Source organism: Macrotis lagotis, chromosome 1 (assembly GCF_037893015.1).
Source record: "Macrotis lagotis isolate mMagLag1 chromosome 1, bilby.v1.9.chrom.fasta, whole genome shotgun sequence".
NCBI classification, from domain to species: domain Eukaryota; kingdom Metazoa; phylum Chordata; class Mammalia; order Peramelemorphia; family Peramelidae; genus Macrotis; species Macrotis lagotis.
Window position 1 is genome coordinate 751,273,095 of NC_133658.1, and position 27,285 is coordinate 751,300,379.

At 35.2% G+C, this 27,285-nt stretch overlaps 1 protein-coding gene across 15 annotated transcripts in view; it reads left to right on the forward strand.

Annotated features, from left to right (window-relative positions):
- The window catches only part of ARHGAP32 (Rho GTPase activating protein 32), a 380,058-nt gene that overhangs the window by 154,815 nt on the left and 197,958 nt on the right, over window positions 1-27,285 (forward strand). For 13 of the 15 annotated variants that reach the window (XM_074216323.1, XM_074216331.1, XM_074216324.1 and 10 more), the window contains 3 exons: window positions 4,661-4,749; window positions 5,267-5,308; window positions 5,627-5,711. In XM_074216323.1, the coding sequence (XP_074072424.1) occupies window positions 4,661-4,749; window positions 5,267-5,308; window positions 5,627-5,711 (216 nt within the window). Of the gene's footprint in view, window positions 1-1,607; window positions 2,073-4,660; window positions 4,750-5,266; window positions 5,309-5,626; window positions 5,712-27,285 lie in introns of those variants that run through there. The other 2 variants (XM_074216333.1, XM_074216320.1) reach the window with 2 other exon arrangements.

Genomic DNA, 27,285 nt, shown 5'->3' on the forward strand with positions numbered 1-27,285 from the left:
TGACCATCCTTACTTCAAATTAAGGCATCTAGAGAAAATGACAGAAAATGAAAGGAAGAAAACATTTTTATAATTCCCCCTATGTTCCAGGCACTGTGTTGTACTGTTACAAGACTCACTTCATTTTCACATCTCTGAGGTAGGTGTGGTTTTTCAGTTGAGGACATTGAGGTGGGAAGAGATTAAGTGACTTGCCTGGGTCATACATGTAGTAAGTATCTAAGGACAGATTTGAACTCTGGTCTCTGATTATAGTCCCAGCATACTAGAGATAAAAAAAAAGGAAGATGAGTTTCCTCTTTCAGTGCAATGTTATTCACAAAGTGGATAATTAATAAATTTTGTTGACTGATCTCATTCCACATTTGTCTCTTGTTAAAATCAACTCATTGCTGTAACACTATTTCCCCATATGCTATACTTATCTCTACTATGATCTAGAATGGTAGATTATTAAAATAAAGAACTTTAATATATTATATATATATCATATATATGAGTGCTTATTTTTAGATCAAAATAACCGCATTACAGAACATATTGAACATCTTTATGTTGAGAACTCTGAAAATTGAGCGCATGGCAATTAAATCTAAACTATGAAATGTACTTTAGCCTGTCCAAGGCAGTTCATCAAAAAGTTATGGAACATTTACTATATATAATTATGAACTTTATGTGAATTAAATTAGATTTCTAACTATTTACATTTATAATTGTATAATTATAAACTTTATATTCTTTATACTTATTAACCTTATTTTCATTATAATATTAGCATTTCATAATTTATTTGACCATTCCTCTTGTGTTGTACATTTAGGGTTCTTCCAGATAGGAATAAAACTATTTTAAAAATCTTTGAAAATATTTTTTAAAAAATAATATTTTGGGTGCAGTCTCAACAATGAAATGATCAAATTAAGGGTATGATTATTTTGTAACTTTTATTTCACTTTACTAGATTAATTTCCAAAAGAAGTTGTATTAGATTTCAATTCCAGGAATGATGAATGAGTTATCCATGTCCTTGTCAATCATGAATGTTATCATATGTAGCCATTTTTATCCATTTGGTGGATGGTAGAGAAGTACTTAAGGGTTGTTTTAATTTTATCTCTTCGATTATTAGTAAGGATGAACATTTCCTCCAGAGATTATTAGGTAACTAAATAATTCATGAATTAATGTGAAGATTAAAACAAACCAAACATGATAGCAGATTATATAATATATACTATATAGTATATATACTATAACTGTACAAAAGTGAAAATGAGTAGACAAAGAATTCTGATATTTACATAGGAAATGACTAAAAAGCATTGAAACTCATTTATTTAAATGATATAAAGCAAGTCTAATTTATGTTTGTATATTTCATTAAATTTGTACTTTTTTTTAGTAAATTTGTATTATTTTTAAAGGTATTAAAGAAAAAGATAGACATCATTTATAAATTAGAGCAGTAGAAACCCTTTGTAGAAGCATTTTCCAAAGAAGGTAGTGTCATAGCTAGAAATAAAAATAAAACTTGCTTAATGAAAAGATTAATGTCAAAAGGAAATTCTATTAAATGTATAAATGTTATGACTACTTGAATATTTCAAAAGACTCATTTTTTCAGTATAGATACTACTTAGACTTTGTTAGTTTAATGAACAAGTTCTTTTAAAGAATTTACAAGTTTATTGTGCTTTCTAATTTTCTTTATTCATCCTCTTAATCATCCTTGAAACCATCCCTACTTCCTTCCTTAGAGAAATGTGAACACTCATTTTTATCTTTGTAGACTTATTGTATTGGTTTCAGATCTCTGTATGAGGAATCCAGATGGCTTAAAGAATTTATACTATTTGCCTATATAAAGGAAGTAAACTTAATGACCAGGTTTTTGTATTAGAATTTGTTCTTCATTTCATTAATATTTCCATTTGGAACTGCTGCTCTCTACTGTTCATAGTTTGAATAACACTTGAATGCATTTCATTTCAAAGATGCAGGTATCTATTGGAAAGACCTAGATTGCAGAGAGTTTTTCTGAACTTTGTGATCTCTGCAATATTCTTCAGGTTAGTCTTCTTATCTTAAATCTCACCCTACTTTATTTCATCTCCCTCTTAATGGCCATCCTTTCAGTCACTTAGTCTTCTACTTTGTGCTATCCATATTGAATCTGTTGTTGCTTCTTGACTTTCTGTCTTTAGAACATCTCATGTATACATACCCTTCTCTTCTCTGAATTTGCCACTACTCTTGTATAGTTCCTCATCTCTTTATACATGGAATATTGCATTACCCTGATTGGTATCCTTGCCTCTTATTCATCCTCTACTATATTGTCAAGTTGATATTCTTAAATTGCTAATCTGATCACATTCCTCTCCTTTCTCATTCCCTCCCTTCGTATACACAGTAACCTCCATTAACTTCTGTTACCTCCAGGATCAAATTTAAAATACTCCAAAGCTTAAAACCCTTCCTTCATAACCTGGCATACGCATACCTTTCTATTATTCTTATATCTTGCTCCTCTTCACACAGTCTACTGTAATCTACTGATACTGACCTCCTGGTTGTTCATTTGGTAAGACACATCTCCCAGCTACAAGTGTTTTCACTTACTATTTCCCATTCCTGGAATTCTCCTTCCTTAGCTCTGACTTCTGGCTTCCATGGCTGTTTTCCATTCCCAGCTTAGGTTTGACATTCTGCATTAAGTCTTAAGGAATCCTCCTTAATCTTACTGCCTTTCCTTATACATTCCCCTAAATTTATCCTGTATCTATCTTGTTTGGTATAGTTGTTTAAGCATTGTGAGTGCTTTGAGGGTGAATTTTTCCTTCCTTTTCCTTCTCAGCATTTAACACAGTTGCTGGCACATTTATTTAATAAATGTTACTTGCTGCCTGTAAACTGAATTTTTCCTGCATGATTTTTGAAATTCCTTTTAGGCTCTAAATCCTCTAATCCTAATCCCTTATTGTAAATTATTTAGAAAGTGATTTTATAGGAAGTAGTGCTTTTTATAGGAACTAGTTTGTTCACACAAGAATAATTTTTAAAAAGATGACTCTTCATCCAGATCATCTTGACATCTGCCTTTCCCTGTCCAGTCCTCTCCATTTGGAATGAATCTTCAGGAATAAGCCTCTAAAAACTATACTCTTGGTCTCTGAGGGTAATTAATTTACTATATTGATAAATCCAACCCTTGAGATGAGCTGTTTTCTTTTGTGCGGGAGTGATATGGGGCTCACTTTACTGTACCCTAGATAGTCTGAGACTAGATCATCCTTCCCATCCCATCCATTCATTCTACCTGAAGTCATCTTAATGTTTTCCTTTTCACTGCATAGCCCCCTCTTTCCCCCTACCTCCTATTTGCCCTCTCCCCATGCCACTTTAATTCTAGACATTGTAATTAACTCATTTTGATCATTGCTGGAAAGATCTTGTTCCATGTGGCTAGTGTCAACAGGCAATCACACCACAAGACTTAGACGAAAATCAGGCATTTTATGAGAAATGAACATGCTTATGAAACCCAAAGGGTTCATAATCTTTAGAAGTTTATACTTTTATAAATATGGACAAAGGGAGGAGGGGATATCAAAGGGATGTGACATGGGAGGGGGAATGGTGCAGCAAAGGTGGGAAAAGAGACAAGACCACTCTCCACGGGAAAGAGCAAGGGGATGGCCTCATTCTTTACCTTGACAACTGCTAGACTATGAAAATAAAAGGGTCAGCTTATCTGCAAAGGACCCCCAACTACATAAATATCAAATTGATATTCCTAAATTGATAATCTGATCACAGCCTGACATAGACCAGCTGGTGCTTTTCTTGCCTCCAAGGACAACTACAGAATATAGCTTGGGATATAACAACAATTTATCAGTTCAGATGGAGATTCATCCTTGATGCATTCAGGGCCTCCTGCATGTTCTGGGTCCCGTGTCTGAAAAGTATGGCAACTCAGAAAGACAAGTGTAGGGGACCCTTAACAACCCCTAATACTTGTCACCATTTCCATCATTCCCAAGATCAAAATGCTTTTCCTTGACCATTGTTCTCTCCCCACCCATGAAAAAATAGACTCCCTGAAAACAGAAGCTGTCTCATTTTTAAAAAAGCTTTACTTTTTAATATAGTCCCTCTTATATAAGGACTTAGTAATATAAACTGTAATTATACCATATATATTGACCCATTCTTTCTCATTATCTCCAATGAAATTATTTAGGCATGTTACCTTGTAACCTTTCCTAAAGTCCCATTCTAGTGTTCTCTTAAGATGTTAAGGTAATGCTGAAGTTTATACTCTGATAAGTTGTGCCAGGTAGTGGAAGAGAGTACCCATCTGATTCACTTAGGCTCATGGAAGTTAGTACTGCCGTGGAAACTTCTTCCTTGGTACTTGTACAAGACTCATATTGATCAAGTACAAATTTAAACTTGGTTTGAGCGACCTGAAAACTCAGAGCAGCTTAGCTGAGTGCTTTCTTCATTCTTCATGGGCATAGCCAATATTTCTTCCCTACTTTATGTTTCTGCAATGCAGTCTGGCAACTATTGAAATAACCCCTTGTTGCTGTTTTCAGTTATTTTACTATTAAAATATTTATAAAACTTGTTCTTTTCTTTCACTTTTTAGGCAAGAGGAGCAGATGTCCCAGATATTCCTGGAGAATCACTTAAGACATGTGGCAGTACAGCAAGTATGAAAGTTAAACACGTGAAAAAGTAAGCAAAATTTTTCTGAGTCACTTTTTGCAGATTAACTTTTAACTGCCTAAAATTTTTCATTTGATTCATTGCTTTTAATCATTTTTTACAGGGATTATTTTAGTACAACTGAGTGAAAGTTGGTCTTTAGATGCAGGTTGTTGAATCAAAAAGACATGCCAGTTACAAACATTTATGCTAATTCTGCAACATTATGTAGCATTGGCTCTCCATCTAAAAGAAGGAAGCTTTATATTTTGGTCACCTCTATTCATTGTTTGATATTGTTAGAAAGGTTAACTCTTCATGGTAGGATTGAATAATTAGATTGTTATATATCTTTTTCTTGGAGAAGCAAGAAACCTTTATCAACTATGTGCATATAGTATTTGTAGTTGATTATATAGGCTTTAAATATAATAATCTCTGGTCTTGAACCTTTTGCTTGCATATAGAATATATCTATATCAATAGTTAGGTCTCACCTTCAGGAATTGAAAAGTTGAAGGATTAAATTTTCATTCTGCACTCTTAGATCCACCAATCCTGGACTTATGGGATGTGACAACATTCACAGGTAAAATTAAGATTTTATTTTGTTGTTTTTTATAACTGGGTGTTCACAAATGAGTTTTATTAATTTTATTAAAATTATGATTTCCTGTGAAGCATTGACTTTGTATTTTTGTTTGTTTGCCCATTGTGCTGAAATTGACTATTTTTGTTTCAGTGAATCACCCAGGGGTTTTTGTGTGTGTGTGTGTGTGTGTGTGTGTGTGTGTGTGTACCGTTGCATGTGCAGGTTCTCAAGAACTGTATAATTTTCTTATTAAATTCACTAGTCTGTAACTGTCCAGAAACTTATTTCTAACTCATTTCTTTTTATGTGTTTTAGGTTGCCCTTTACTAAAGGTCACTTTCCAAAAATGGCAGAATGTGCACATTTCCATTATGAGAATGTAGAGTTTGGCAGCATACAGGTGAGTTTGAAATGTGTCTTCTATGCGGAGCTAAGATTTTAGAATAGTATGGCTTAACTTGGAAGCACTGTTTTTTCCATTAGTTTATTTTTTGAATAAGCAAAAGGATTCTAATACTTTCAGATTGTATTTAGACTGGGAGCCCTTAGGCATCATGTATTAAGTGGAATACTAATGATTAAAGATATAGAGAATCTGAGTATCAGGTATTGATGATGTTTTTAGAGAATTAAAAGATTGTAAAGGAAATGTTTATAACTGTATAGTGGTACTGCTGTGGAAATTCTGCCTGAAGCTATCAAAATAAAAGGATATGCCAATACTCTGGGGCATTCAGGGCTCATGATTTCCAGTCATGATTCCTTCAGTTGATCCAGTAATGGAGGCATGCTAACATTTCATAGTTGTTAGCTTTGATTTCTTCCCCTTTTTTGAGAGAAAAGGCTGTGGGACTAGAGCAAGTGAAGGGCATGCCAGAAACCCTTGGGAATGCTTATTTTTTTTTTTTGGACTAATGGGTATTTGAAGTAATAGTAAATTGTCTTTTGTTTATCACACCTCTTTCTGGGAACCATTTCAGAAGTACTATTTCACATGTCAGAAGGGCCCTAGCCAGGGGATAGAAGTCAGAAGGAAATGATTGATTATATAGGTATCCAAGTAATAAGAACAATTCAGGTACACATAATTTCCTCTGTTGCCACAAGCAGCATTCACAACTGTGGTAGTTGCCTGAAAATAGTCCTTGTTAATTTCTGTGTTTGGCATTACAAGACTCATTTTCCAATATCCATTGAAGCAAGCAAAATCTACAGTTTATCTGTTTAGAATTCTTGAAAATAACTTTATTTCAAGAAAAAGTGAATATTTCTTCATTACAGGGTTCAAGAAAGCATTTTAAATTTGACTGTTTTAAAGGCTATTTTATGACAAGGAATTTTTATTTATTTTGCAGATTCTAAAGTTGTTTATTTTATCTCTTAAATTATTTGTATTCCTGAAAAAAAAGACATTCCATTTGGAGGCAGACAGGTGGAGCAACTGGTCTTAAATTGTCAGAAATAGTGGGATGAACGGTTGTTTTATGATAGAGCATCATAGTTTTGTTCAGCAACTTTGTCTGTATTTATAAATTTAGGCATTCAAGAATTGCTCTAAACACTTCTTAGATCTTCTTTTCTTGTCAGAAAAATTGTTATGTTTAACTTAGTTTTGTTTTTTAAGAGAATAATCATTCTTTTTTAATTGAAATTTTATTTAATTTTTCCAATTACCTCCCCATAGTGTTGAACAATCTGATAAAAGTTGTATATGTACAATAGTCTTTAATATAATTCCATATTAGTCATGTTGTAAAAGAGGAATTAGTACTAAGGGAAGAACAAACCATGAGAAAGAAAAGAAAAACATAAAAGAAATTAAAAAAAAATGAACATAGAATGCTTTAATCTGAATTGAGAATCTAGTTTTTTCTTTGGATGTGGATGGCATTTTCCTTAACAAGTCTCTTAGAATTGCCCTTGATCACTGATCTGTTGAGAGAGTTGCAGTCAACATAGCTCATCGTTTCAATGTTGTACTTAATGTATACAATGATGTCTTGTTTGTACTTAGTTCACTCAGTATCAGGTCATGCAAGTCTTTGCATGCTTCTCTGAAGTCCCACCACTCCTGATTTCCTACAGAAAAATAGTATTCCATAATATTCATATACTGTAATTTGTTCAGCCATTTGCCAATTGATGGGAATCCCCTCAATATCCAGAGAAAAATAATTATTTGAAGATTAAAAAGTATTAAATATTTGAGCTTATAGGAACCTTCTGTGATTTCAATGATTTTTGCATTGAAGAATTGAAAACTAATTTGATTTTTTGTTTTTTAAAATGTTTCTGCAGTATATTCAGTGTATTTGCTATGAGTGTTTTCTCCTTTTTTAAGAAAGATTTTATTTATTTTGAGTTTTGCAATTTTTCCCCCATTCTTGCTTCCCTCCCCCCATCCCCCACAGAAGACATTCTGTTAGTCTTTACCTTGTTTCCATGGTATACATTGATCTCAGTTGAATATGATGAGAGAGAAGTCATATCCTTAGGGAAGAAAAATAAAGTATGAGATAGCAAAAATTACATAGTAGGATAACATTTTCTTTTTCCTAATTTGAAGGTAATAGTGTTTGGTCTTTGTTCAAACTCCACAATTCTTTCTCTGGATACAGATGGTAATCTCCATTGCAGATAGTCCAAAATTGTCGCTGGTTATTGTACTGATGGAATGAGCAAGTACATCAAAGTTTATCTTAACCCCCATGTTGCTTTTAGGGGATACAGTGTTCTTCTGGTTTTGCTCACCTTGCTCAGCATCAGTTTATGCAAATCCCTCTAGGCTTCCCTGAATTACCATCCCTCTTGGTTTCTAATAGAGCAATAATGTTATGTGACATACATATACCATAGTTTGTTAAGCCATTCACCAATTGAAGGACATTCACTTAATTTCTAATTCTTTGCCACCACAAACAGGGCTGCTATGAGTATATTTGTAGAAGTGATGTTTTTACCCTTTTTCCTCATCTCTTTAGGGTACAGACCCAGTAGTGGTATTGCTGGATCAAAGGGTATGTGCATTTTGGTTGCCCTTTGGGCATAATTCAAAATTACTTTTCAGAAAGGTTGTATGAGTTCACAGGTCCACCAACAATGTATTAGTGTCTCAGATTTCCCACATCCCTTCCAACATTGATCCTTTTCCATTCTGGTCATATTGGCCAATCCGAGAGGTGTGAGGTGGTACCTCAGAGATACTTTAATTTGCAATTTTTCATAAGTAATGATTTGAAGCAATTTTTCATATGACTGTGGATTGCTTTGATTTCCTCATCTGTAAATTGCCTTTGCATATCCTTTGACCATTTGTCGATTGAGAAATGGCTTCCTTTTTTTGAAAATTTGATTCAATTTTCTGTATATTTTACAAATGAGTCCTTTGTCAGAAGTACTAGTTTCAAAAATTGTTTCCCAGTTTAATACATTTCTTTTGATCTTGGTTACAGTGGTTTTATCTATGCAAAAGCTTTTTAATTGAATGTAATCAAAATTATCTAGTTTGTTTTTAATGGTGTTCTCCATCTCTTCCTTGGTTATAAACTGTTTCCCTTTCCATAGATCTGACAGGTAAACTACTCCTTGATCTTCTGGTTTGCCTATAATATTGTTTTTTGTGTGTCTAAAACCTGTACCCATTTTGATCTTATCTTGGTATAGGGTGGGAGGTGTTGGTCTAATCTAAGTTTCTTACACAGTAACTTCCAATTTTCCCAACAGTTTTTATAAAAGAGAGAGTTTTTATTCCAATAACTGGTCTCTTTGGGTTTATCAAGCAGCAGATTACCATAATCATTTCCTGCTATCTCTTTTGCACCTAGTCTCTTCCACTGATCCACCACTCTATTTCTTTTCTTTTCTTTTTTTTTTTGGTTAGGTTTTTTTTGCAAGGCAGATGGGGTTAAGTGGCTTTCCCAAGGCCACACAGCTAGGTAATTATTAAGTGTCTGAGACCGGATTTGAACCCAGGTACTCCTGACTCCAGGGCCTGTGCTCTGTCCACTGCACCACCTAGCTGCCCCTGAAGCTAGCATTTCTAATAGAATATTGAATAATAGTGGTGATAATGGGCATCCTTGGTTCACCCCTGATCTTATTGGGATTGCCTCTAGCCTATCCCCATTGCTTATAATTCTTGTTGATGATTTCAGATAGATATTGCTTATTATTCTGAGATGTAATCCATTTATTCCTACACTCTCTCTAGTGTTTTTAGTAGGAATGGGTGTTGTATTTTGTCAAAATCTTTTTTCAGCATCTAATGATATGATCATATGATTTGTGATAGGTATGTTATTGATATAATTAATTATATTAACAGTTTTGCTAATATTGAACCAACCCTGCATTCCTGGGATAAATTTTACTTGATCATAATGTATTATCCGAATGATAACTTGTTGTAATCATTTTACTAAGATTTTATTTAAGATTTCTGCATCTATATTCATCAGGGAGATAGGTCTATAATTTTCTTTCTCTGTTTCAATTCTTCCTGGTTTAGGTATCAGCACCATATTGGTGTCATAGAAAGAGTTATGCAGAGTTCTTTCTTCATGTATTTTTCCAAACAGTTTATATAGAATTGGAACCAATTGTTCCTTAAATTTTTGATAGAATTCACTTGTGAATCTATCTGGCACTGGAGATTTTTTTTTTTAGGGAGTTTAATAATGGCTTGTTGAATTTCTTTTTCTGAGATAGGGTGTTATTTAGGCATTTAATTTCCTCTTCATTTAACCTGGGCAACTTATATTTTTGTAAGTAATCATCCATTTCATTTAGATTATCAAATTTATTGGCATAGAATTGAGCAAAATAATTCCAAATTATTATTTCACTTTCCTCTTTATTGGTGGTGAGTTGTCTTTTTTCATTTATGATTGTAACAATTTTGCTTTCTTCTTTCTTTTTTTTTTTTAAATCCAAATTGACCAGAGTTTTATCAATTTTATTGTTTTTTTCTTAAAACCAGCTCTTGGTTTTATTTACTAATGCAATAGTTTGCTTGCTTTTGATTTTATTAAATTATTCAACTTTTGGAATTTCTAATTTGGTATTTAATTGGGAGTTTTAATTTGTTCTTTCTCTAATTTTTTTAGTTGCATATTTAGTTCATTGATTTCTTCTTTTTTCTTATTTATTCCTGTAAGCATTTAAAGATATAATATATCCCCTGACAGCCACCTTTAGTGTTTCCCATAGGTTTTGGTATCTTGTTTTATTATTGTCACTATCTAGGGTAGAATAATCAATTCTTTCTATAAATTGTTGTTTGATTCACTCATTTTTTAAAATGAGGTTATTTAGTTTCCAATTAGTTTTAGGTCTATATCTCCCTGACCCAATTTTACATATGATTTTTGTTGCACTATGATCTGAGAAAGATGTATTCACTATTTCTTATTTTCTGCTTTTGATCATTAGGTTTTTATGCCCTAGTACATGGTCAACTTTTGTATAAGTGCCATGTACTGCAGGAAAAAAAAAAGTATATTCCTTTCTATCCCCATTAAATTTCCTTTATAGGTTTATCATACCTAGGTTTTCTAACAATCTATTTACCTCCTCCTTAACTTCCTTCTTGTTTATTTTATGATTCATTTTATCTAAATCTGAGAGCAAGAGGTTGACATCTCCCATTAGTAGAGTTTTGCTGTCTATGTCTTCCTGTAACTCTTTCAATTTCTCCTCTAAGAATTTGGATGCTGTACCACTGGATGCATACATATTTAGTATTGAAATTACTTTATTATCTATAGTACCTTTTAGGAGGATATAGTTTCCTTCCTTTTTTCTTTTAATAATATCTATTTTTGCAACTGCTTTGTCTAAGGATTGTTATCCCTGCTTTTTTTTTCACTTCAGCTGTTGCAATATATATATATATATATATATTTTTTTTTTTTTTTGTAAGGCAAATGGGGTTAAGTGGCTTTCCCAAGTCCACACAGCTAGGTAATTATTAAGTGTCTGAGACCGGATTTGAACCCAGGTACTCCTGACTCCAGGGCCGGTGCTTTATCCACTGCGCCACCTAGCCTCCCCTCACTCTTATGTTTTAAGGGAGAGTTCATCCCATTCACATTCAAAGTTATAATTACCAACTCTTTATTGCCCTCCATGCTATTTTTGTTCTGTTTGTATTTTTTCCCCTTTTTTCCCTTTATTTGTATTCCCCAGTATTTTGTTTCTGAGTACCTCCATCTTCACTGTGTTTGCCCTCTTTTATCAACCCTTTTCCCTTTCTTTACCCTTTCCCTTTTCCCTTTCTTCCCTTCCATCTTGTAGTTCCCCGTTTTCTCCCTCCCCATCCCCCCCTTTCCCCCTTTTAATGCTTGAAAATTAAGATAAGTTTCTTAACTCAGTGTGTCTCAGTTAACTTTAAACCCAGTCTGATGAAGTGAAGATTCAGGTGGTTCTCATCTCCTCTCTTCTTCCCCTCAATTACAATAAATCTTTTGTAACTCTTGATGTAATGAGATTTACACAATTCATTCTCTTCCATCCTCCATCTACTTACTGTCCCCCTTTTTAAGGAGGTATTTTTTAAAATTCTGAGTCACAGAAAACTTATTAGTGTCTATCACTTCTGGCTAAGTATATTCTCTCTAATAAAGTTACAATTCTCAATAGTTATGAGACTCTTTCTCCCAAGTGGGTATATAACTAGTTTTATCTTATTGGATAGCAGTTTTTTTCCTTTACCCTAATTTTTTTTTTAACCTTTTCATGTGTCTCTTGAGCCTCTTGTTTGATGTCCAGATTTTTCTATTTAGCTCTGGTCTTTTCATTATGAAATATTGGAAATTTTCCATTTCATTAAATGTCCATTGTTTCCCCGGAAGAGAAAGCTCAACTTTGCCAGGTAGTGGATTCTTGGCTGCTTTCCAAGCTCCCTTGCTCTTCAGAATATCTTATTCCAGGCCCTTCGATCTCTTAATGTTGTTGTGGCCAGGTTCTGTGTATTCCTTACTTTGGCTCCTTGGTATTTAACTTTTTTCTTTCTTGCTGCTTGCAGGATTTTTGCTTTTATCTTAATAGTTCTGGAATTTGGCCACAACATTCCTTTGTATTTTCATTTTAGGATCTCTTTCTGGAGGGGATTGATATTCTTTCAGTAACTATTTTGCCCTTTGGTTCTATGATATCAGGGCAGTTTTCCATCATTAAATCCTGTCATAGTAAGTCCAGATTTTTTTTTTCTTCCATGTTTTCAGTAAGGCCTATAATTCTCAGGTTCTCCCTTCTTGATCTCTTCTTGAAGTCAGTGGTTTTGCTGATGAGGTATTTTTCATTTTATTCTATTTTTTCCCCCCATCTTTTGGTTTTGTTTAACACAATCTTGTTGTGTCATGAAGTCAATAGTTTCCACCAATTCCATTCTTCTTTTTAGAGGTTTTTCTTCATCTTTTGCATCTCCTTTTCTAGTTGGTCAATTCTATTTTTGAAGTTTTCCATTTGCCCAAGTGTAGTTTTGAGAGTCATTTTCTTTTTTGCATTTGCCCAGTTTGAAGAAGTGATAGAATTATTCTCATTTTGTATTTGTCCAATTGTATTTTCCAAGGATTTGTTTTCTTGTTGTGATACATTAATTTTCTCTTGCAAGGTGTTAATTTTATCTTGAGTTTCTTTCCTGCTTTTTTCCAATTGATTTTTAAACTACTTCCTGATTTCTTAAATGAAGTCTTTCTGGACTGGAGACCAATTTGTATTCTCCTCAGCAGTGCTAGATCTCTCTGGGTTAGAATTTGTTTCTAAGTATTTCTCCATGGGCCCCCTTACTCTGGCCTTTCTTCATCTTTCTAGTATCGTGTGTGTGTGTGTGTGTGTGTGTGTGTGTGTGTGTGTTTATGGGTGGGGGCTGGCTCTCAGCTGTTTTCTTTTGAAGATTCCAGAGACTTTGTTCAGGTGGCTTAGTAATTCCAAGGGCCCACCAGTTGGGGTTACTGTTTGCCTTCTCTTGAGTGTTTGGGTCCCTCAGCAGCAGGGTCTGTGTTGAACTTGAACACTGGGCTGTGCCCTGGGGGAGGGAGTTAATCTCTTTCCCTTGAATGAACTCTGTTGACCATGCCTTAACCTGAGGGGGTGGAAGGTTGTTTGTTGCTTGTTCTGGACAAAGGGCTCCACTAAAAGTATGGTTTAGGTCTCGGCCCAGCTTGTTCTCCAGATGTGCTCTGAAACTCTCTGCTAGAACTCACCCTCCTGTAGCTCTTCTCCCTTATCCAAAGACTCTGCACCTAAAGTTGGATCCGGTACCTGCCCCTAACCAAAGTGTCTATGGCTGAGGCTGGCCCTCTGTCTCAGCTGCTGTCCCTGAGCAGACCCTCTGCTTTTGTCTCCTGGTTTACCTATGGTCCCCTGAGACAGGACTTCTTGCTAGGTGTTCTTCTCCCAGCTTCTCTTTCTGGGTTTTGTGGATCGAATTTCTTTTAAGAGCTTTCTTTCATGTTGCTTAAAAGTTTCTTTTGATCTTTGTTATTCCTTATTGTAAATTGATATTATTTATGAAAACAACCTATCTTTTCCTTTTAGGTAATTGTACTTTCATTTGTAGTGATACCAATAGTCTTAGTCTATTTTTTTCCCTACATAACAGTAAGCATAGTCTGTTTTCAGAGTGATGTAGAGAAACCAGGAAGAACCAAAATGAAAAAGAAAATTGTAGACCAATTTCTCTAACAAATATTTTTTAAAATTTTTAAATAAATTCCTAGCAAAGAAATTATAGCAGTATATCATAAGGATTATATACTATGTCCAGGTGGAATTTTTACCAGGAATGCAGGATTGGTTCTGTATTGGAAAAACTGTTGGTGTAATTGACTATATCAGTAACAAAAGCAACAGAAATAATATTATTATCTTAGTAGATTCAGAAAAAGCCATTGATAATATGTACCCATTTCTATTAAAAATACTAGGGAACATAGAAATAAATGGAGCCAAGTTTAAAATGATAGTTACTATTTCTCTAAAACTATCAGCAAGCATTATCTGAAATAGGGATGAGCTAGAAACCTCAGTACAATTAGGAGTGAAACAAGGATGTCCATTATCACCTCTATTATTCAGAATTGTCTTAGCAGTGTTTACTGTAACAATAAGAAAAGAAAAAGAAATTCAAGGCATTAGAATAGGTGGTGAGAAAACAAGCTGTCATTCTTTGCAGGTGATAAAATGTTATAGTTAGAAAATCTTACAGAATCAACTAAAAATCTACTTGAAATTGTTCACATCTTTAGTAGAGTTGCAGGATACAAAATAAACCCACAAAAGTCATCTGTATTTCTATTTTGTACCAACAAAGTCCTGCAAGAGATAGAGAAATTCCAACAAAAATACAAGACAAATCCAGGATCTATGTGAACAGAAGAATTAAACATTTTTCATATAAATAAAGACTAATTTAAAGAATTAAAAAATATTTATTTTTATTTTCTTTGACTTATTTACACATTACTAAAATACTCTTGTGTAAGAGTAAACATTATATCCCTCCCCCACGAAAATATAAAACCTCATAAGAAGTAAAGTGAAAGAGGAAAAAAAAATATGTTTTAGTCTATGTTCTGATACAATCAACTCTGGTGGGTCACATTCTTTATCATAAATCAACCCTAGAAGTTGCTTTCACATTTTTCCCCAGTTGTTGCTGATTGTAATTCCCTCCCACTACCATCTATTATATTTTCTGTCTCCTTTCTTTTATCTTTTCTTTTTTTTTTCTTTTTTAGGGTTTTTTGCAAGGCAAATGGGGTTAAGTGGCTTGCCCAAGGCCACATAGCTAGGCAATTATTAAGTGTCTGAGGCTGGATTTGAACTCAGGTACTCCTGACTCCAGGGCCAGTGCTCTATCCACTGTGCCACCTAGCCGCCCCTCTGTCTCCTTTCAATATATCCCTCTTCAAAAATGTGCTGTGGGGGCAGCTCAGTGGTGCAGTGGACAGAGCACAGGCCCTGGGGCAAAGAAGCCCCAAACCTACATCCCACCCCAAAGACCCAGCAACCACCTGACCCTGTGGTCCCAGACAGGCCACCCAATCCCACCACCTTGCAAAAAGTAAAAAAGAAAATGTGTTATATCTGACTATCCATTCTCATGAACTACCCTTTCTTTTATCACCCATATCCCCCTCACTTCCCCCGTCCCCTTTCTCTCCTTTTTCTTCTAGATGTCTATATACTTTTGAGTGTATATGCCATTTCCTCTCTGAACCATTTCAAGTGAGAATAAAGGTTCCCTCATTCCCCCTCACCTTTCCCCCTTCCAGACCATTGCAAAAGCTACATGCAGTATCTTATATGAGAGGTCTTAGCTATTCTACTTCTCCTTTCTCTTACTCCCAGTACATTTCCCTTTTAGCCATTGAGTCCATTCTTACAATATATTATATCTTCAAATTCAGCTCTCTTTTGTGCCCGCATCTATAAAAGCTCCTTCTACCTGTTCTATTAAATGAGAAGGTTTATATGAGTATTATCAGAATCATATTTCTGTGCAGGAGTACATGCAGTTCATCCTCTTTAAGTCCCTCATTTACCCTTCTCATCTACTCTCTCTATACTTCACCTGAGTCCTCTACTTGAAGATCAAAATTTCTGTTCAGCTCTGGAAGTTTCAACAGGAACATTTGAGATTCCTCTGTTTCAATGAAAGTTCATCTTTTCTCTTGGAAGAGGATGTTCAGTTTTGCTGAGTGGTTGATTCTCGTGTACAATACAAGCTCTTTTGCCTTTCAGAATATTATATTCCAAGCCCTATGAACCCTTAATGTAGTTGCTGCTAAGTCCTGTGTGATCCTGACTGCATATTTGAATTATGTCTTCCTGGCTGCTTTTAATATTTTCTCTTTGACTTGGGAGTTCTGGAACTTGGCTATAATATTCCTGTTTTTTTTTGCTTCCTTTCTGGGGGAGATCAGTGGATTCTTTTTCAATTTCTATTTTACCCTCTGCCTCTAGGAAATCTGGGCAGTGTTCCTGTGGGAATTCTTTAAAAATGATGTCAAGGCTCTTTTCCTGATCATGACTTTCAGGTATCCCAGGAATTTTAAAATTAATCTTTCCTGATTCTGTTTTCCATATCAGTTGTTTTTTTCAATAAGATGTTTCACATTTTCTTCTAATTTTTCATTCTTTGGTGTTGAAGTATTAGGTCTTGATTTCTCATGAAGTCATCAGCTTCCTTTAGCTCCATTCTACATCTGAAGGATGTGTTTTCCTCAGAGAGCTTTCTTATCTCTCTATTTGGCTAATGTTTCTCTTTAAAGCATTCTTCTACTCAATAACTCTTTGAACTATTTTATCCATTTGACCTAGGCTGGTTTTTAACATGTTATTTTCTTCAGTATTTTTTTTTTTTTTGTGGGTGGGGGGACTCGTTGACCAAGCTGCTGACTTCTTTTTCATGTTTTTCCTGCATCTCATCTCTTTTCCCAATTTTTCTTCTGTCTCCCTTACTTGAGTTTCAAAATCTTTTTTTGAGCTCTGGCATAGCCTGGGCCCAATTTCCATTTTTCTTGGAGTCTTTAGATGCAGGAGTTTGTACTTCCTCATCTTCAGATTGAGTATTTTTATCCTTCATGGGATCATAGACAATGCATTTCTCTATGGTGTTCCTCTTTTTTCTCTGTTTACTCATTTCTTCAGCCTGTGCTTGGTTTTGGGATGCTTCCTGAGTTTTTGAGTATTGGGTCACCACCCCCACCCCCCACAAGGATCTCAGTTTGTGAAGCTCTTCCCTCCTGGTCTATGAATGACCATAAACTTACCACTCTTGACTCAGGGCTGAGGTTGGGGGGGGGTCCTGTTCTATGGAGGCCCTAGACTGCAATTAGGATCTGAATGTGATCAGAGCCCCAGAGTCCTGTTCCAGGTACAGAGGACAGACCCCAGAAGTCTCTCTCCACTTCCCTACCTTTGGTGGTCTGAGCACACAAGGCTCAGTTTCCTGGGGGCTCCTGTTGGCTGCCTCTGCCTGCTTCCCTTTCCTGGATCTGGGCTGCTGCCCAGATTGTTCCAGGGCTCCTTGCTGAGTACCCTGAGGACTGGGCTTCACAGTGCTGATTCTCCACTGATTCTCCAATTTGTGCCCAGTACTCCCTGGGGTGTAGGTCAGGAAACTGCCCCCTCTGCCATGAGCCGCCCAGGCGCCCTCGGGCTGACTCCCGGAGGCTGAAGTTTCTTTACTCTGGCAGGCTGTCCCTCCAACCCCATGGAATGGAGACTTTGCACTATTTTCCAGGTTACTTTGGTCTGGAGAATTGCCTCACTGGATATTTCTGTGGGTTCTGACTCTTGAAAATTTAGAGTCATAATTTTAAGATTTTTGAAATATTATGAGGGTGTTCTTGTTCTGTCACCATCTTGGTTCTGCCCAATAAGTTCTTATTTTTTTCAGTAATTTTTGTATCTCTTTCATCAAGCTGCTGACTTGGTTTTCATGATTTTATGCATTGCTCTTCCTAATTTTTCCTCTGCCTTACTTACTTGACTTCCAAAATCTGTTTTGAGCTCTTCTATAACCTGAAACCAATTCCTTCTTTGCTTGGGGACTTTGACTACAGAAGCTTTGACTTTGTCATCTTCTGAGAGTGTACTTTGATCCTCCATAGGACCAAAGTAATTGTGGTTAGATTTTTTTTTCTTCCATGGTTTGCTCATTTCCTCAGTCTATACTTCGATTTTAGCTCTTTGTTAAGTTGGGGCTCTGCTTCCACAGTGGAGGACACATTTTCCCAAGCTTTGGAGGAGTTTTGCACCTATTTTCAGGGATAGTCACAAGGGATCGCAATTCCTTTAAGGTCTTTTGAGAGACTCCCGGACTGTGCTTTAGTCTGGGGATGCTCACAAGTACTCCCCTCTGCTCTGGAACTGTGAGCATGATCCCTGCTCTACTCTGACAGTGTGTGCCCCCAGTTTGTGACCTAGATTTGAGTATCAGAGTCCTGCCTCATAGATAGCAAAGAGACCCCTGTAATCTCCCCAATCCCTTTTGCGTGACTGGACGGAGCTCTCTGGAAGCAACTGCTGATTGATTCTCCAAACCTGCTCCTGATTCTCAGGGCTAGGCTTGCACTGAGGCCTGCACTGCACTGCACTGGACTCCACACTCATTCTGGTGGGACAGTGCTTTCCCGCTGACCTTCCAAGTTTCCTTTGTGATCCCTGGGTTTAGAGGTCTAGATACCACCACTGCTGCCTGGACCCAAACGCCCCTTGATCTGTTTCTAGATGACTAGAGCTAGTTTGTTCCAGGCTGTGCTACAGCCCTTTCTAATTCTGGTATAACAGATCTTTTCTGTGAATCTTCCAAATTGTCTGACAAATTTTTTGATTCAGTCTTCTTGTGGGTTCTGCCACTCTACAATTTGGTTAGAGCACTTATTTATAGCCATTTGAAATAGTATGGGGGAGAGCTCCAAGGATTTTCTGCCTTCACTCCACCATCTTGGCTCTGCCTCGAACAGGCAATTTTTTGACAAAGAAACCAATGCTATGAAAAAAGAAATATGAAAAAGAAATTCTTTATTGATCAGAAAAATGTAACTTAAAAACATCTCTGAGGTACTACCTTGGACCTATCAGAGTGGCCAAATATGACAAAATGGAGGTTAGAGGGGATGTGGCAAAACTTCACTGTTGGTGGAGTTGTGAAGTGATCCAACCATTCTTGAGAACAATTTGGAACTTTGGTCAAAGGGCTATAACACTGTGTACATCCTTTGATCAGGAATAACACTGCTTGATCTATACTCCAAAGATTCAAAAAGAGAAAAGACCTCTTTCTACAAAAAATATTTATGACAGCTCTTTTTATAGTGGCTAATAATTGGAAATCAAAGGTATCAGTTGGGGAATGGTTAAACAAATTTAGTATTTGAGTGTAATAGAATATTATTTTGCTATAAGAAATCATGGGCAGGTGGATTGCAGAAAATCTTGAAAAGACTTACATGAACTGATGCACAGCTATTTTGTTTGATGAAAAATTGTGAATGACCTAGTTATTCTCAGCAATACAGTGATCTAAGAAAATCACAAAGGACTAATGAGAAAGCATATTTTCTATCTCCAGAGAAAGATCTGCTACCAATTGAATACACACTGAAGCATACTATTTTAACTTTTTTTCATCTTTTTCTTTTATTTGAGTCTTCTTGTATAAAATTACTAATATAGAATCGTTTTTCATCATTATTCATGTATATCCTATATCTGATTACTTATTATCTCAGGGAGGGGAGCAGAAAGATAGGTAGTGAAGGATAGAGTTTGGAACTCAAAACTTTAAATAAAAATTGTTAAAAAAAAAATTGGAAAAACCCCAGTGGGGTAGAAGACTATATACTCAGTTCCTTTATATAAGTAGTTTATGTCGTATGACATATTAGTAAAAGTCTAAGGGCAGTAAAGGTCTGTTATTCTGTTATTCTCAGATATAACTTATGTTGTTAGGGTCACATGATTCATGCTCCTTTTTTTTGTTTTTGTTTTTTTGTTAAGGCAGTACAGCTAAGTTACTTGCCCAAAGTTACACAACTGGTAATTATTAAGTATCTGAGGCTGAATTGGAGCTCAGGTCTTCTTGACTTCAGGACTGGTGCTCTATTCACTGCATCACTTAGCTGCACCTTGATTTATGCTTCTTAAAGTACCCAAGGTGAGGAATTACTTTGCATAGATACTTTGCATAGAATTGGGTTGTATTGCCTATTACAAGATGTATAGGAATACATTGTCTATGTATTCTGGTTTATTTGAGATATAGTTAAAATATTTTGTTAAGTACAACATCAGAAAAATCAAGTCAGTCCTAGTTATGAATACAGTAAAAGCAGAGTTTCTTAAAGGAAATAATAGTACTCATCATTTATTGATAGCTTCAATACATAGTATGAATTAATCAACATTCATTGAATATCTGTTGTACAAACCTTTGTGCTGTGTTTTGGGAATTCTGAGATACATTAAACAGCCCCTGCCTTCCTTGCATATAGAAGGAGACATCAGGTAAATGTTATTACTGATAGATGCCATTTTTGGAGGACTTAACAGATTTGTAAAATGTTCTACGTCCAAGAGCTCTGTGAGGTTGGTGCTATACAAAATAAGTACATACATTAAAGTTACACTTTTTAGATATGAGCAATCAGAAAGGCCGCATGATGAAGGAGATACTTGAGCTAAGCTTTCAAGGAAAGGAGATTCTAAGAGGAGCATTGAGGAAAGAGCACCTTCTAGCTGTGGGGTACATGCAAAAATATGAGAGATGAAGAATAGAAACAAGGTCAGTTTTTCTAGCGTGTGTGTGTGTGTGTGTGTGTGTGTGTGTGTGTGTATATACACACACACACATATATATATATATATATGTATATATATGTCTGGAAATGTAAGTTGGAGACAGGTTGTAAAGGGCATTAAATGTCAGAGATTTTTATATGATCTGAAAAGCAAAAGGAGCCATTGGAACATTCTGACAGGGGAGTGAATGATCACATGTGTTTTAACAGTCCTAATTTTGAAACCTATGTACACCCTTGAGAACATCTCTCATCTTTTCTTTCTTCTCTCTCTCTATTGACCATCCTTTCCTGTCCCTCACTTATCTTTCCTCTATATACAGAGAAACACAGAAACACACACACATACACACACACACACACACACACACACACACACAATATTCACAAAGATACAAACTTTCTGAGTTAACTTTTTCTCCTAATCTAAGGATTGTTTAGTTACCATATCTACTAGTCTTTTCTCTTCCTTTTTTTTTTTTTTAAAGCATTTGACATGCCTGAACACCTTTTCCCCCTGGATACTATGTGGGTTTTTGTGATGCTGCTCTCTTCATTTTCCATTTATTCATCTGCTCCCTCCTTTGGTGGATCATCTTGTTATGCCCCTCATCATAGATGTATTTCATTATTGTGTCTTGAGCCCTCTTTTTCCTCTCTACACTGTTTTAATGACCCCATCAGATCTTAGTGTTTAATTTTCATCACTGTGCTTGCCATTCATAGAATTTCATATGTGAATATATATGTACATATACATACATATGCATACATACATATGTATGTATATAGTACACATAGCCTGTTCTTGTCTCTCCCTTCAACTTGAGGTACATAGCAGCTGACTTGGACATTTTGAGTGCTATGTCCCATAGATATCTCAAACTCAACATACTTTGAACATCTTCTCTTTTACTACAAACTTTCTGCTCTTCCAAAATTCACTATTTTTTTTCCCAGGGACCCTCATGTTTCTAGAAATTCAGGCTCACAGGTACTTTGACATAGTTAACTCATCATTTCTTACTCCATATATCTCAGAATTTGCCCAATTTTGTCATTTTACCTCCACAATATTTTTCTTATAGACCCTTTTTTTCTCCTCAAATAGACCAGCACCCTAGCTAAGATCCTGATTGGCTCTCACTTAAAATATAATAACCTTAAAATTGGTTTCCATGCTCATTTCTCTTCTCTCCAGTTCATCCATCTAGCTTCCAAAGTGATTTTCCCAAAACACATCCATTATATTACTCCCTTCTCAGGAAGCTGAATACTTTCGAATATTTCTAAGATTAAATGCCAGTGCCTCTGCTTGGCAGTTAATGCATTACATAACTTAGTTTCCCATCCAACCTTACTGTACATAGTTCTATCCTTCATCTATAATATATAATATGATCTCTACCCAGACTGTCTGCTTTTTCTCATTCACACTATGGCATACTGCTCACTCTGCCCTGAATGCTCTGTGAAGTATTAGTAGTTCCCTCTAACTTGAAATTACCTTGCCTCACCTTTGTAAGTTGTGTTATTTCCTCAAGGTTTGGGACTCTCTTTACTTTGTGTGTCATCATTGCCTAGTGGAGTACCTGGCACAGTAGACACTTAATAATTGCTTGTTCATTGCTTGTTTATAGAAATTGTATAGAGTAACGACTTGAGGAGTTAGTCCATGGTCAGCTTGGTGGCACAGTTGATCTTGTTGGCTCTGGAGTCAGCCTCAGACACTCGCTGCATTGACCCTGGCCTCCATTCCTCATCTGTAAAATTAGCTGACCTAGGAAATGACATAACCCTCCAAGATTTGTGCCAGGACAACCCCAAGTAAGATTAGGGATAGTCAGGTACAAATATAGTCCATCTGATGAATGATAAGAACTTGAACTAGGTTGGCATATATGTGGAGAAAAGACAGCAATGGCAAGAGATACGAAGATTCAAATGAAAAGCCTTGGCAATTGATTGGATTGGGGCGAGTGTTGGTGATCATTGTTGTGCCTGCAAGAGAAATAGGATAGTTTGGAAGAGGAACAGGTTTCAGATTAACCACAATGGGATTTCTGTTTAGACTCCTCCAGGATTTCTGGTTTGAAATGTTCAGCAGGTTGTTGGTGATATGTAATTGCAGTTCAGGAGAGAGAGAGAAAAAGAGTCAGACTGGTTATCTGTTTAGGTTTGGGTAGATTCTGCATAGAAATGTTTAACAGTGTGATGTTACATTAGAATACACTCTGAGTTTTGAAAGATATTTGGAAATGATGACATTATTCAATACCAGTTGTCTAATTATATGAGGTAGCTTGGGAAACAGAAACATTTCTTTTATCAAATCATTACCTTGTAAAAAATAAATTTCTTTGGATAGCTAAGCTATTTAGTATTGGCAAAATGAATAAATTGTTAGACCTCAAGTCTAACGGAATTCATTTATTAGCACGGGGCCTCTACAAAAGTCACTCTTTGTGCCTCTCCTCATTTATAAAATGAGTATACTAATAGCACTAATTTCCCAAGGTTGATGAGAGGGTGACATTTATAGTGTGTTTTGAAAACCTTAAACTGACATAAATATTGGCAATTATATTCTTTTACTTTTGTGCACACACAAACACATCTATATATGTATATATTTACATAGATGTATATGTATATGTTTTATATTGCTCATTTTTTGACTTTGATGACTGTACATCTAATATGTCAGAAATTTTCCCCAACTTTTTGTTATAAGACCCATTTATCAATTAATAAATGAATGAAATTAATTAAAAATTATTAATTAGTGGTAATTCTCATAACCTAAGTGCTATTCATCTTCTGTCCTTTATCATCCCATTCTAGAGAGAGAGAGGATTAATGCCTTGCAGCCAGAGTCCCAGTAACTTTAGATTAAGAACTTCTGTCCTGGAAAAAAGTTTTCTCTGCTTTAGAAGACTTAAGAACACATAGCAAAGGTCACTCAATCTTTTTCTTTTTTTTCACATGAAAATCATAAATTTATTACATGCAAATATGTTAATATTTCTAAATTAGTTATACTGTGAAAGAAGAATCAGAGAAAAAGAAAATAAAACAATGAGAGAGGGGAAAACTGTAAAGCATAATGAAAAAATAGTGTGCTTTGATCAACCTTCAGACTTTATTCTTTCCTTGAATGTGAATGGTATTTTCTATCACAAGTCCTTAAGAATTGTCTTCAATTATTGTACTGTTGAGGATAGCCAAGTCTATTATAGTTGATCATCTCACAATGTAATTATTTTTGCGATTTTTAAAAATAATTATTAATTAATTTTTGTATTTTACAATTTTTCCCCTATCTCACTTCCCTTTCCCCACCCCCCTCACCGAAAGTAGTCTGTTGGTCTTTATGTTGTTTTCATGCTGTTCATTGATCTGAGTTGAACATGTTGAGAGAGATATCATATCCTTAAGGAAAAAAAATAAAAAATACAATATAAGAGATAGCAAAATTACATAAGATAATGGTTTTTTTTTTAAATTAAAGATAATAGTCTTTGGTTTTTGTTCAAACTCCATAATTCTTTCTCTGGATTCATATGTTATTCTCCATCACAGATACCTCAAAATTGTCCCTGATTGTTGCACTGATGGAATGAGCAAGTCCATTAAGATTGATCATCAAATCCATGTTCTGTTATGGTGTACAATGTTCTTCTGGTTCTGCTCATCTTGCTCAGCAGATCCTTCCAGGCTTCTCTGAATTCCCATCCCTCCTGATTTCTAATAGGACAATAGTGTTCCATAACATACATATACCACAATTTGTTCAGTCATTCCCGAGTTGATGGACATTCACTCAATTTCCAATTCTTAGCCACCACAAACAGAGATGCTATGAATATTTTTGTGCATGTGATGTTTTTTGCCCTTTTTCATCATCTCTTCAGGGTATAGACCCAGTAGTGGTATTGCTGGATCAAAGGGTATGTACATTTTGGTTGCCCTTTGGGCAGAATTCCAAATTGCTCTCCAGAAAGGTTATATCAATTCACAGCTCCACCAACAATGCTTTAGTGTCCCAGATTTCCCACATCCCTTCCAACATTGATCATTGTCCTTTCTGGTCATCTTGGCCAGTCTGAGAGGTATGAGGTGGTACCTCAGAGATGGCTTAATTTTCATTTCTCTAATAAGTAATAATTTAGAGCAGTTTTGCATATGACTATGGATCACTTTGATTTTCTCATCTGTAAATTGCCTCTGCACATCCTTTGATCATTTGTCAATTGGGGAATGGCTTTTTTTTTGTAAATTTGACTCATAGCTTTACATATTTTAGAAATAAGTCCCTTTTTTCAGAAATACTAGTTGTAAAAATTGTTTCCCGATTTGCTACATTTCTTTTGATCTTGGTTACAGTGGTTTTGTTTGCGCAAAAGCTTTTTAATTTAATGTAATCAAAATTATCTTGTTTGTTTTTAATGGTGTTCTCCATGTCTTCCTTGGTCATAAACTGCTTCCCTTTCCATAGATCTGACAGGTAAACTACTTGATCTTCTAGTTTGCTTTTAATATTGTTTTTTGTGCCTAAATCCTGTATCCATTTTGATCTTACCTTGGTATAGGGTGGGAGGTGTTGATCTAATCCAAGTTTCTTCCATACTGAATTCCAATTTTCCCAACAGTTTTTATCAAAGAGAGACTTTTTATTCCAATAGCTGGTCTCTTTGGGTTTATCAAACAGCAGATTACCATAATCATTTCCTGCTATCTCTTTTGCACCTAGGCTATTCCACTGATCCACCACTCTATCTCTTAGTCAATACCAGACAGTTTTGATGACTGATGCTTTATAATATAATTTTAGATCTGATAAGGCTAAGCCACCTTCCTTTGCACTTTTTTCATTAAATCCCTGGAAATTCTTGACTTTATTTCTCCATAGGAATTTACTTACAATTTTTTTATTACTCATTAAAATAATTATTTTGGAATTTTGATTGGTTGGGCACTAAATAGGTAGTTTATTTAGGTAGAATTGTCATTTTTATTGTATTTACTCAGTCTATCCATGAACAATTGATATTTCCCCAGTTATTATATCTGATTTTATTTGTGTGAGAAGTATTTTGTAATTGTTTTCATTTCTCTTTCTAGCTCTTTCTGCTGTACCTTCCTAGTCATATACAGAAATGTTGAGATTAATGAGGGTTTATTTTATATCCTCCTATTTTGCTAGTTATTAATTATTTCTAGTAGTTTTTTAGATGTTTTTTTTGGGGATTCTCTAGGTATACCATCATGTCATCTACAAAGAGTGAGAGTTTTGTCTCTTCCCAATTCTAATTCCTTCAATTTCATTTTCTTCTCTTATTGCTGAAGCTAACATTTTCTAATAGAATATTGAATAGTAGTGGTGATAATGGGCATCCTTGTTTCACCCCTGATCTTATTGGGAATGCCTCTAACCTATCCCCATTGCATATAATGCTTGTTGATGGTTTCAGATAGATACTGCTTATTGTTCTAAGGAACAGTCCATTTATTTCTATGCTCTTCAGTGTTTTTAGTAGGAATGGGTGTTGTATTTTATCAAAGGCTTTTTCAGCATCTATTGATATAATAATATGATTTCTGATAGGTATGTTATTGATATAATTAATCATATTTATAGTTTTCCTAATATTGAACCAACCCTGCATTCCTGGGATAAATCTTACTTGGTCATAGTATATTATCCTAGTGATAACTTGATGAAGTTGTTTTTGGTAAGATTTTTGCATCTATGTTCATTGGCAGATAGGTCTATAATTTCTTTCTCGGTTTTGACTCTTTACCTGGTTTAGGTATCAGCACCATATTGGTCTCATAAAAGTTAGGCAGAGTTCCATCTTCACAAATTTTTCCATAGAGTTTATATAGAATTGGAAGCAATTGTTCCTCAAATGGTCCGTCGCCCCCCCCCCCCCCCCCCCCCCCCCCCCCCCCGCGCGCGCTTTGGCTTTTGCAAGGCAATGGGGTTAAGTGGCTTGCTCAAGGTCACAGAGCTAGTTGATCATGAAGTGTCTGAGTCTGGATTTGAACTCAGGTTCTCCTGACTGCAGGGCCGGTTCTCTATCCACTGCACTACCTAGCCACCCCCTCCTTAAATGTTTGATAGAATTAACTTATGAATCCATCTGCCCCTGTAGATTTTTTTCTTAGGGAATTTAATAATGACTTGTTGAATTTCTTTTTCTGAGATAGGATTATTTAGGTATTTAATTTTCTCTTTATTTAACCTGGGCAATTTATTTTTGTAAACATTCATCCATTTCACTTAGATCATCAAATTTACTGGCATAGAGTTGGGCAAATAATTTTGAATTGTTACTTTAATTTCTTCACTTTTGGTAGTGAATTCATCTTTTTTTCATTTCTGATACTAGCAGTTTGATTTTATTTATTTCTTTTAGTCAAATTAACCAGAGGCTTGTCAATTTTATTGTTTTTTTTGTAAAAGCAGTTCTTGGTTTTATTTATTGATTCAATAGTTTTCTTACTTTTGATTTTATTAATTTCTCCTTTAATTTTTTGAATTTCTAATTCAGTATTTAATTGATGGGTTTTTAATTTGTTTTTTCTCTAATTTATTTAGTATATGTTTCATTTGTTGATTTTCCTCTTTGTATAATTTATGCATGTAAGCATTTAAAA